This window comes from Anastrepha obliqua, chromosome 2, assembly GCF_027943255.1.
Source record: "Anastrepha obliqua isolate idAnaObli1 chromosome 2, idAnaObli1_1.0, whole genome shotgun sequence".
NCBI classification, from domain to species: domain Eukaryota; kingdom Metazoa; phylum Arthropoda; class Insecta; order Diptera; family Tephritidae; genus Anastrepha; species Anastrepha obliqua.
The window spans coordinates 58,811,091-58,824,202 of NC_072893.1; the positions used below are offsets into that span (position 1 = coordinate 58,811,091).

A 13,112-nucleotide genomic window follows, 5' to 3' on the forward strand; every position below is an offset into this window, starting at 1 on the left:
AAAAAAAACAATTGTATTATATTATATAAACTGTATGCCAATTTTGCAAAAAATATATTGACTTCATCATTTTAAATCATTTTAATGAAAATCAGGAAAAATATGGCCGTTTACAGGTATCTGTCCCCTTAAGTTATTTGTAATTTTTCACAGCTTAGCTTTTCTAATATAGAAAGATCGTAACAAGAAGAATCGTGAAAAGCTACTCTACTTGTTTGGTTGTCTAACGGACCTGAGTTCAACGAACATCCACGAATTTTTAAGGAATACTAATCCTTAAAACTACTAGCCTCAACAACGGTATGACATAAACCCACTGAGCTTAAGTGTGCTCTTGCTCTTGATAAAGGGGAAAGTAGTCACAGTTACTCATCTATCCATCTATACCAAAAACAATACTAGATTTTCAAACAGCAGAGCATCTACTCAGGGAACATGTACTCACTACATCTGGGCTCTCTAGTAGTAAGCAACTCTAGTAGAAATAATAGAGTAGTAGTGGAAATAATTGAGCACTATCGAAAGAGAAACCAATTGGCACTTCATAGAACATAGAACACCGTTGTGTGAAATACGCCCATTATGTAGTTAATGTGAACGCCAGCTAGTCATGGTTACGAATTCCTAAGGACAGCAACAAAAACATAACTATACAAGTACTTATATATTTTATAAACATATATCAATACTGGCGGGGTGGGAAAAAGTTTTTAAACTATTTTAAGTAGTAAAGACTAAATTGTATACAAAACATACATTTTTATGTATGTATTTTTAAACTTTTTGTACTATGTACTTACAGTTATGGTAAATACCACAGTTGAATTCAGTTTTCTTGAATATTTCCTTGACAAGCGCACAAATTAGTTGCTTGTAAAAATGTGTAGAATTTTATAATATTTTGCTTTGACAAACTTTCTTGAACGTACATATATCACCAGCACTGCCGTCTATACCGACGACTGACTTGTCGATAAGGCATTTTTTTTTTCTTCTTTTCGCTTGGTCCCGAACTTTAGCGATAAAGTTTATTGCGGTGACTAAACACTCTACATAACATATAATATAAGTGGACTGCGGTCGTCCCCAGCTCTCTCTAAAGGCGCTGGGTGCTGCCGCTAGACTATTAAATGATTATTGATATGTATTGGAAAAATTAGCTTTGCGGCAAACCAATATGTGAGCTGTGATAACTCATTTATATGTACTTAGACACATACATATCTACATATACAAGTATACGTATTTTGCATACCAATCAGCAAGCATATATTTATTTTGTTTGCACATACACATAAAGCATTGATAAGCATTTTTACTCACATTTTCCCACACTACTTTTTCATATTTTATTAACACTTATTTCTTCCAAACAATTCACTTTTAAATCACATTTACTGGAGAAGCTAATCTTTAAGGCATTTCAAGAATCAATCGTTTCCATCCCAGCACCATACGTGTGCGTGTGTATATGCAAGTATATCGCAATAACAGACACACCAGTGAAAGAATCTAACAATGTTGCGGCTACCATGGAAAAAAGTTCCTACGTAATACTTATGTACATGTGTTTGTACGTATTTAAAAAAAAAACCACCAACAACATGAACTACACTAACGTTTATAGTAGCAAACAAAATCATCCGCAAATGTCCCAGTGCTAATATTTTTACGGATACGCGCCGAGCGTCCGCGTACGTCTTAATCGTATCGCAGAATATTGCAAACTCTCCAGCAAAAATGCCGTCGCCGTCGTCGTCATCATCGACGTTCACCTCGTGGTCGTCAGTCGATAGCTGACTTTTTTCAGCAGCTAGGTAGGTAGACCGAAAACAAAAAAGAAGGCACTGATAATTGCTTAGAGTCACATCGATTAAATCTCTCCGAGGCTGGCCGTGAGCGGCTGCTACCGCATGCCGCAGTAAACAAATCCAGCTGATTTGGGGGGTTGACAGCTGTCACAGGGCGCATTTTTGGAGATTTTGGTTTCTATTTCGGTACCTGGAAGAGAGAGTGCATGCTATGCGCATGTACTGAGTGGTAGTGTATGACTAGGCAAACATTCTGAGCGCGATTATTCGACTATTGTTGGATTTGCTCTCTAAGTGCGACTTGGGTGAGTTTACTTACATACATACATACATAAATTCATTAGTATAACTTTTAAGTATAAAAATATAATAATTAAAGAAAAGAAAAGAGTAATTCTTATAATAATATTTGTAATACGCAAAATTAATTTTGTATCTTGTCTTTAACAGGTTTGAGCTATGCATAATTTTCACTCGAAATATTTACCGTTGAGGGAAGTAGAAAAAAATGTATATATTTATTTATTTGCATATTTAGTCTGTGAAACAATAATTTCTTACAGATTACTTAACAATTATACGTAAATTCTGAATGCGATACCCTGTATTCAGAATATCAGTAAACAAAATTTTAAGGCAAAGCAAAATCAAGATCGATAGATGTTGAACTTTGGCTAAATTCGTGAATAGCCTTTCCAATAGATGCATTATAAGCATAATTCATTCTAGCATTTTCTACATAGAAGGGCAACGCAGCATGAAACTACCTCCGCGGAAGATTAAATTTTATTATTTATAAAGAAGACAGACTGTTAAATATAATATTCACCTTCCTTTGCGGAGCGATTTCAAATTTAGCAGGGCTAAACGTTCACTATGCGAAAGCATAGGATCCGAGAAAAACCGCATATATAGTATAAAGAATATTCCAATAACAGGTGTTACTGGTGAATGGATGGCGCTATCGAGAGATGATTCACGATTTTTTATGGCCGAAATTGGATGGTATTGATCTGGACAACGGTTATTTTCAACAAGACGGCGGCGCTACATACCACACAAGCAACGAAAGCATTGATCTTTTACGGGAAAAGTTTCCGGACCGTGTTATCTCTCGAAGAAGTGATCACAATTGGCCACCGAGATTGTGATTTAACACCTTGTGAATTTTGTCTTTGGAGCCACGTGAAAGAGAAGGTCTACGCCAACAGCCCAGGGTCGATTCAAGACCTCAAAGAAGGAATTCGTGAGGCTATCGAGGACATAGGGCAGCCACTTTGCAATTCGGTTATGGAAAATTTCATGAAAATGATATTGTCCTGTAAGCGTGGTCGTGGTGGCCATTTTCCACTTTCCATCAACACAGTGTCAGATAAAGAGTTTCGAAATACTTTTGATGAAAACGTTTTGAACATAGAGCAGAAAAAGCGAGTTAAAACAGAGAACGTTTTCGAAGCTATAGAAAAATGTCCCGAAAACGTTCAATATAGTGCTTAGTTTCATCCAGTTTATAAATAAAAGTAGCAAATACATGTTGGCCCCCATTGTGCACAGTGGAAGAAAAGTGGATATTTAAGGTAATAAAATTTTATTTGGAGTTTTGTAAAAGGAAAAAAGGGTAAGTAAAGCTGAAGTATAATTATTACATACATAAAATAGAAACAAAAAAAAAGAATTGGGATAATTTTTCCAATGGAATTTTCAAATTATTTATAATAATATTTTCAAGGCCTCCGCCAAAATATTTCGCAAAACTATTTAGATTTTCACAAGATGGACCAATTTGAGAGTACCGCCGAATATCGTGTTTTTATTAATAAAATTATTAAAAAAAAAATTTTTTTTTTCAAAAATTTACCTTAGATGATATAAGAGTTTCCGCTCCAAAGATCGACATACAAATTTCGTCAATGAAGTGTAAAAATAGGGTTTTTTGATATTTTGAAGTTGGTTCAGGTCACAAAAAATTTTTAGAAATATTTTGACGAAATTTTTAAAAATGTAAAAAATTATGAAAAACTAGTTTTATAATTTCGGTTGAAAACCGCAAGTTATTTTGATTAGATATCCTACAATAAACAAAGAAAAATTTAGTTGGGTGAAGAAGCGCAAAAGTATAATAGATGAAGTAGTTTAGGGATCCTGGTACCAATTAAGAACAGAGATAGTAACTTGAAAATAAATTTATATGAAAGAAAATGAAAAAAAATTGTTTGCAAAAAACCCACTAAAAGAAATCAGCGCCGGTTCCTAAAAATTGTACTTTTTGTTCGTCGGCAAAAAGAAAAAAAAACATTATTAAAAATCAGCGCTAGTTTTTGGCCGCTCAAAGTGTGAACTTATTTCGCAAATGCAGCAATCAGCTTACTTCGCCTGAATTCTTTTCAAATAGCTTGGGATAGGTTGTAGGCGCAACCACTGGATCCAGGCCAAGATGGAGGCCTATTGTAATAGCAACGCTTACTGGATGTATATATTCAACCTTAAAAATTAACCTTATCTATTTTACACAGTCCAAAGAAATATAATATCGCAATTTTTTTTATCGAACTAAATAAATATAAATATAATAAAAATATATGCATGTATGTATAAGTACATATGTAAAACCAAAAGAATATGTAAATAAACACATAAAATATAATTATCAAATTTTTATTGAGAGCGAGAGCGTTGCTAAGAGTAGAGCTCGAAGCGAAATAAACTACCAGAGCGGAGTTAGTGCAGAGTGAAGGAAAAAAACTTTTGGTCAGAAGCTCAGACGCTATTTTGTGCCAGCGAGATACTATTAATATAATATATGACTTTTTTACAGAGCACGGAAGAACAACTGACATTAATTTCTACATAATCATCTTAGAATGAATTGTTTGGTTTTATTTATAATACTTAATAGCACTCTTCCGAGCGGTATACATTATGTCCTGAGAGCATTCTTTTAACGAACCTAAGTTGCTTATTAAACTGAAAAGTAAAGGTATTTTAAGTAAAAATTAAATGCACATTTCTGAAAGCTTGTTTTTATAACAGTAAAGCGAGAGTCTTTTGATCTAAAACTTTTATGGCGCCCTTATTGACATAAGGGGTTAGGAGTAGTCAGAATTTTCAAAAAATTTGATTTTTTTTGGTATTTTCTTTAAGTAACTTTAAAAATATTGTGTGAAAATTTGAAGTGAATCCGACAAATACTTTTCGAGTTATTCAACAATGAACAAAGGGCTCTCGGGTGCTCCGATAATCGATAGCAAGACTTTAAATGCGTTTTTCTCAAAACCATGTTTTTTGAACTGGTGATCACTGTAACTTAAAAACCTCTTGGTAGATTTCAATAAAATTTCTACCTACTGCTTTTGAAAAACATAAAACACTCGTGCCTGATCGAAGGAATTTTTTTTTTCAAAAATTTCGACTTTTTTAAACAATTAATTGTCGGTTTTTTCTCGAAAATCTGAAAAATATTTCCTGAGGTCGCCATATTGTTAATGTTAAGGAAAAATAAAGCTTCGATAAGGCACAATATTATCTATTAATAAAACTAATTTCTCTTGTTCGATTGATTTTAGATGAATCTTCAAGGACTTGTGATGATCACCGCGATCACAAACAACACCAACTTTTACAAATATTCATTTTTTTTTTTAATTTTGCTAAAGTCACGTCGAAACATGATGTATTAATGCTATGCTTTGCTATGCTAATGCTATTTTTATTTTTGTAAAATAAAGCCACTGACTGCAAAAAAAATTATTGAAAATCATCATTTTTTCGGGCCTCTGACTGCCCCTAACGCCTTAAATTCTCGCAATTACTATGTATACTGTTGATGTCGTGTTCGATATCTATATTGCAGACATGAAATACCAAAAGGCTGAAAAAGTTTTTTGATTTTATAGTTTCTGACTTGGCAGGCAATAGCAAGCCACCAATTGTAATTCTGTCATGAAAAACCTCTAATAAAACTATATCGCCTTCCTAGGACTTGACCACCATTTGTCTTGTTGGGGTGCGCCCTAGAACACCAACAAGACGCACACATCACAAATTGAAGTAGAAATCCGATCATATATACATACATACTCATACACATATCTACGTACATATATAGTCCTTCAATAGAGTAAATACTAAAGTAATACACCATTGGGCTAAACTTTCCATTACTACCACGATATATTTGGATGAGGGACGAAAGTGGAGGAGGTGTGGCACCACCTACTGCTCCCAATAGAAAGAGCAAGGTCACATCATTATAACGATGAAAGTCCCAACCTCCTAGGGTGCCTATAGAACCCCCAGGAAAAGCTTAAAGATATTTTTTTTACGACCTTATTTACATATTGTACTGAAATATCGTTGAAGAGAAATGTATAAAGCAATTGTTAACTCAGCAAGGGTTAAGCAAGCAACTTAGGTTTTATAATTCATACTATTTATGAAAATGTGGTGTTATCGCAAAATTTACAAGTGACGCTGGCGAAAAATTTATTATTTTTATAAAAATTGTATTTCATAAAAATTTTTTATTTTTTATAACATGCCGCCGGCGAAAATTTGTACTAAAAACTGCGCAATTTTTTATTCGAAATTTTCACTATTTATCAATTTTTTTATATTTTTTTGGAACACATACATATGTACATAAACATTTCCAAATAAAAACGCGCCGCAGGCGAAAATTCGGAATAAAAAATCGCGCAATTTATGAAAATATTTTTTATCGCGATTTTTTAGTCCAATTTTTCGCTATTTTTGAAAATAATGATTTTTCGATTCATCGCTCGATTTTGTATTCCAAATTTTCACTTTTTATGAAATTATAATTTTATCGCGATTTTTTAGTCCAAATTTTCAGTATTATTGAAAATAATGCTTTATCGAAGGCCAAAGATTAGTTTAACTCTTTTAAAAACTGCAAAAGTTAATAATAGTTAATAATAATTAATTATTGATTAAAAATAGCTTTAAATCAAATCTTGAATTAATATGGAGTGTTTATAAGTGAATATTGTTACTTTTCTGTGCTTGTATTTAAGTAAAATAAGCGTCTGTAATAGGGCATTTTTTCAAGCTTATGCAAAAATTAAGCATTTTTAACGTTGAATATTGCTATCAATTCTTAATGGCAATTTATAAAAAGTACTATAAATCAAAAGGCTAATATAGTGACTAAATTTGTGTGTTATAATTTTTAAATTCGATCCACGCACTTAGACTTAAGAAAATTTATCGTGGTAGCAATGGAAAGCCATCCCCACCATAGCCCAAAGAAGCTTAGCTTTTGCAAAAATTAAACAATTTAACAATTTGCTTAACAAAAACATACAAACTGACTCATTCAACCATACAAACTCTTTTACTCTAATACACACATACATGCATACATAATATTGTAAGAAGCTGAGTTTTACAACCTTATAGGCAATAACATTTTCGCCGAATTTGTGGCCCAACGCTACCTTTCATTTTTAATTTTTGCTTAATAAGTAACACAATTCCAAAAAAATTTAGTGTTGTGTCTTTTCTCAGTAAGAAAACATATGAAAAATAAAGTAAACAACTACAATGGCACATTAACAGAAAATATGATTAATTTGCTGCAGCGAACAAAAATGTTCTGATCGTGGTTGTTACTTTTTTCATTTCCCATGCGCTCATTATTTTTCCAATAAATTACACAGTAACAAAAACACACTTCTGATAAGAAATGTGAGTTAATTAAACGAGCAAGCGAATTATTCCAATCACTTCCACACACAAGTAAATGTTTATGAATGCATAAATACAACTAGGCACATTTAAGCAAACCCTCCCGTGCATACACATATACGAGTACATTTACATATGTATACATATGTACATATTATCATCATTATCGTATTCTTTGTTTTGGCAAACCTTTTCTCTTCCTCCGTTTCCTTTATCACTTTCGGGCGCACGGTTATGCCTGCGTATGTGCGTGTGTTTCCCGCATATGAGGTTGCTAAGTTGGTCAACACTTTCCGGTTCCGCAAATTTAAATTTCCACTTTTTTTATGAAAACTCTTGGAAAGTAACTGCAATCTCACTTTTTTCAGACACTATTCATAGGCATAAAATTTACTGCAAATTTGTATTTATAATATAATATAATAGTGAAATAGTAATTGTATGCTTTTTATAAAGTGATCACTAGCGAATCCACTTTTAAAATTACACCGAATTCAATTTGCAACGAAGTTTTATAAAATTTCATAAACCGTCTTTGAAATTGATTTTGTACTTAAAACACTGGTTGAGTAGCGACAATATTGTATTAGGCGCAAACGCAAATGCAAACACCGCAAACGGAGACGAAGATGAAAACCTCGCGACGCCCTATCACGTTTAACAATCGCGACGACGAGCGCATTTGTTATATTCAAACGCAAATTCAAAGATCAACATGAGGCGACGTCGCTGCTGCTACGACGCCAGGCAGCAACAATGTTGCCAGCGAAAAGGAAAATCCCGCATGAATTTATTAGGGAATGTTAGATGTGATAACATAGTGTGAAACTTTTAGTTCTCAAACAGATGTATGTAAAAAATTTAATTTGACTTAATTTATGTATATGTGCATTATTCGGCAATATTTCGGCAAACAAATGTATTCACACGTGTATTCATGTTTGCCTTATATCAACACGGAATTAAAATTTCAGAAATGTGCATTACAAAGGTAACAACGTCAAAAGTTAAAATAAAAGTACAACAAACTAAGCAAATTAGTTTATCAGGGTATTTAAAATTACTTATTTCATATCTATAAACCAATCTATTACGAACACAAATTCAGTTTGTTAAATATGGCAGCACAAATTTCGTTTATGGACAGCTGATAGCATCCACTCTCTCATTTCTTTCGACCTACATGATGCCAACAATATCCAACCAGTGACGACATTTTGAGTACAAATTTATCGATAGTTTGCTACGTAAATGTATGACAATTTTAAATAAATGCCGATTTACACACGGAGACATCTGGAATGGAGACACTGGAAATTCGTTTTTCGTGTTTCCTTCGCAGTCACACCGGCAAAATTCTTTTCGGCAACATTTTGACGTTTACTACTTTAGCATCTTCTGGTTCGGATATATTCTATAACCCGATAACATGTAAAGCAGACAACGTTCGTCAACAGCTTCTTTAATATTTCAATGAAGAATGCAAGCAGGTTGAATAATAAAAAACTCAAAAAAAAAAAATACTTCACATATAAATAATTAACATAAAATTAACTTGAGTATCTAGAAATGGCGGCCGCCGTAGCCGAATGGGTTGGTGCGTGATTACCATTCGGAATTCACAGAGAGGTCGTTGGTTCGAATCTCGGTGAAAGCAAAATTAATAAAAACATTTTTCTAATAGCGGTCGCCCCTCGGCAGGCAACGGCAAACATGCGAGTGTATTTCTGCCATGAAAAAGCTCCTCACAAAAATATCTGCCGTTCGGAGTCGGCTTGAAACTGTAGGTCCCTCCATTTGTGGAACAACATCAAGACGCACACCACAAATAGGAGGAGGAGCTCGGCCAAACACCTAACAGAAGTGTACGCGCCAATTATTTTTTTTTTTTTTTATCTAGAAATGGGGGAAAAATTAGAATTCAACCTAAACATGCCACATAAGATTTTTAAAATCATGCCTACTTTACTAGCAATAATCATCCTGTATTTCCCAAGCAGCATTCTGATGTTTGTCATCGTTGATTTCTTCCAGTCGGTTGAAAACCAACACAGAACTCAGAACTTTCTCCCACAGAAGAAGAAAACGAATGAAGCACAGTCAAAAATAGCTTCAAGATGGGAATTCGAATAAGAAGCGCAAAGCATCTCGTCAGTACGGGAGACAAATTGTCTTCTCTCTTCCGCGGCAATCCCTCGCACAAAATGTTTGCCTTCCAAATATTTCCCTGTGTAAATGATGACGTCTAGATGCATTTTTTATGTCATCTTTGACATTTGCCAAGTATGCAAATTGCGTGAAACTTATTGAAACTTGTTTTAAAAATGATACATCTACAAGAACAACATACCGCAAAAATCGTGATGGTTTTTGTATAAATAATCAACCAAATGAGTCGACAATTCAAAGGTTGGTAAAAAAATGTGAAGAAACTGGTTCTGTCAAGCATAGGAAAAAAGGACTGCCAAGCCAAAAACTATACGGTCTGTTGAGAATATTGCTGCTCTATCGCCTTTAAACCCAAAGAATTAGCCTGAAAAATAAACATGAATTTTTACATGCGCCCTTATTGTCAACGAATATTTTATTTACTTTTTGATATTTGAATATGACGAAAAATCTATAACTTGGCATGATGGCTGGTATTGAAAATGTATGTAATGTCTAAATTCAATCCTTGTCTAAATCCAATACCTAGACATAATATGTACTTTGGCAAGTTTAATTGAAAGCATACAATGGTAGAATATAAAACTTTAAGTGCATTTCAGTATTTGCTCAGTATTTTCCTGAATTAGTATTTTGTTTTTGTGAGACTATAGTATCTTGTCACCAACTTCCTGAGCAACAAATTTTCGAGATGCAAAGCTTTACAATTTTTATGGAAGTATTTGCAGCAAATTAAATTTACGACATTAAATATTGACCTGATTGTATCCCCATTTTTATGGGGTTTTGCACTAATGCAGTCCCATTCAGTTTTTGAGAAACTTCGTTTCATGTCTAATAAAATTAAAAAAGTAAAGCAGTTAACACAAATTACGGATGTCTATTAAATAATAAAAAAATAGCGGGTTTGAATTATTATTATCAGCATTTTCCAACATTTATCGACATTTCGATATTAAATCGGTTTTATAACTTTACTAACACTGTTTCCCCATTTTAGTCCATCATAAACACCCTGTTATTAGATTCACACATTTTTGGGGTTTAAAATTGTGAACAACTGCGTTTTTACTGCGATCAAAAATCCTTTGGGAGGCAAATTATTTTACTAATATAAAACAAACCAAACTTAAAGATGTCTATGGAAGACGTAAGTTATATAATTTATATATGGGCTTTCATTAAACGGTATGTATTTCTATAGTTGCGTCAAGACGTAGCGGAGTTGAATAAACTGCTCGACGGGGTTATACGTCCTCGTATTCGAAATACTTTACTTGCCGCTAAAGCCGAGATTGAGAAAGAAATTGTTACTCTAGAGATGAAAGAGCACCTTGCCACCCAAAAGAAAGCAGGGGGTGCAGTTGCAACACCGAAAAGGTAATTACACGCATTTTAGCATCAGTTCATTAAGGTCACACTATAGGATTCTAGAAACATCTGCGCCACGCTACTATACTAATTCTTGCAATGTGTAATTCTATATAGATACATTTAGAGAATTGTTAATCATTTATGTATTTCCCCTATCTTTTGCGGGCAGATATTTGGTGGAATTGACTGAATACGCTTGGGACCAGAGTGACAAGTTTGTAAAGTTGTTTGTTACATTGGATGGTGTCCAAAACATTGACGAATCGAATGTTGACGTCACATTCAATGAAAATTCATTGGTATTGAAAGTCAGCGATCTAAAGGGCAAAGATTATGGTTTGACTATCAACAACTTGCTCGATAGTATAAATATAGAGAAGAGCTATCGCAAAGTTAAGAATGACATGGTCGCCATTTATTTAAAGAAAAATGAGGAAGGCAAACATTGGGACCACCTAACCACCATACAGAAGCGTTTGAAGCAAAAGTCGGATGCTGAATTCGAAAACTCCGAGGATGCTTCACCTGAAAATGCTCTTGTGAACATAATGAAGAAAATGTATAACAGCGGTGATTCAAAAACAAAACAAATGATTGCCAAGGCGTGGACTGAAGGCCAACAAAAAGCCCATTTACAGAATGAGATTTAATGACACATTTTTGTTCCGGTATAAAACAAAACATTCTTCAATGCGATATTTAACAAATATATTTATATAATTTTTTTTTTTACATTATAAGTGAAAATAGATTATTTCAAATAAACCATAGTACAGTAATTACGCACATACATATATTTTATTTAAAATAATCGGCGCCGTTGAGAAATAATAAGTGATAGGCCCCCATGCGGAAATCCAAGAAGCTGTGGAAAATTTTGTTTGTCACAACCTCCTGTTAAGTATGAAATCACTTCTAATATACTGTAACGCAATATAAATGTTAATTCCAATGTGAAAGGAAATTTAGCAATATCTCCTTTAAATACATAGAGTGGCGCAAAATTAATCACCCCATCGGAAGATTTATAATTTTAGCAAATGGCGTGATACGTCAATCACATTTGGCACTCGTGAACCAGACAGCATACAAACAGGCAAGCAATGAAGAGTGTAAGGTCAAAATAAAATCACTCAAAATTTATTTTATTTAATAAAAAGTCATTCATAAAATTTCATGAATGCTTTACAGGCGTAGACTCTCAGGATATAACTAACATGTTTAAGGGGGCAGATACCTGTAAACGTACATATTTTCCCTGATTTCCATTAAAATTATTTAAAATGAAGAAGTCAAAATATTTTTTTCAAAATGGCATACAGTTTATTTATACATTAAAACAAATGTATATATTGTTTTTTTTTTTTGAATCATTTAAAATGGCGGATGTACACTCAATTCTTCCAGGAAGGTAGCAGCGGGGCCTCTCAATCGGCCGGCATTGTAGCATCGGCGTCAGTGACCTGAATACTGCATTGACTGGAATTAACAATAAATGGAAAAAAATTCTCGGTACAAAATGCTAAAAAAAAAATTAATTTTGGGGCGAATTTTCGAAAACTTGAAACACATAGAAAGTAGTATCATAAAAAAGATGTGTACAAAATTTCAGGGAGATCGGTCAATAACCTTTCGAGTTATCGTGTACGCCAATTCGAAAAATATAGTTTTGAGAAAAACGCGTCTAAAGTCGGCAACATAACTACACTTCCCCCAGCGCTCGAACGCAAAGAATAGAGTCGTCACGGTTTACGCGCCAATTTCCTCCCACTCAACACTTAAAGTTGTCTCTAATGACGCCTTTGATGTTATTTTGTGCTTTCTGATTCTCCTTTCTAAGACCTCCGAGACATGCTCAATTGGGTTCGGATGAGGTGATTGGGGTGAATATTTAAACAGCTTACAGTGGTAAATAAGCCATTCTTACACGAGATAAGATGAGTTTTTTGGGTCATTGTCTTGTTGGAACAAGAACCCTCTAGAATTCAGTCCAATTTTAACGGCTCTATACAGATGTTTGGCCATTTTATCATCAATAAAAACCATTTTTCC

The 13,112-nt window shown here is 33.7% G+C and overlaps 2 protein-coding genes across 3 annotated transcripts in view; one reads left to right on the plus strand and one right to left on the minus strand.

Moving 5' to 3' along the window:
- Positions 1 to 8,159, minus strand: part of LOC129236924 (GAS2-like protein pickled eggs) — a 223,344-nt gene extending 215,185 nt beyond the window's left edge. The window contains exon 1 of one of the 2 annotated variants that reach the window (XM_054871228.1): positions 7,707 to 8,159. The gene's annotated coding sequence lies outside the window, so the exon portion shown is untranslated. Of the gene's footprint in view, positions 1 to 800; positions 1,824 to 7,706 lie in introns of those variants that run through there. The other variant, XM_054871229.1, reaches the window with a different exon arrangement.
- A 2,548-nt stretch (positions 8,160 to 10,707) lies between these two features.
- LOC129237710 (calcyclin-binding protein) lies at positions 10,708 to 11,846 on the plus strand. Its single transcript, XM_054872610.1, has 3 exons — positions 10,708 to 10,836; positions 10,891 to 11,066; positions 11,230 to 11,846. Exons 1-3 carry the CDS (start codon positions 10,822 to 10,824, stop codon positions 11,708 to 11,710), a joined length of 672 nt encoding a protein of 223 aa, XP_054728585.1. The 5' UTR covers positions 10,708 to 10,821; the 3' UTR covers positions 11,711 to 11,846.
- Positions 11,847 to 13,112: the final 1,266 nt, after the last annotated feature.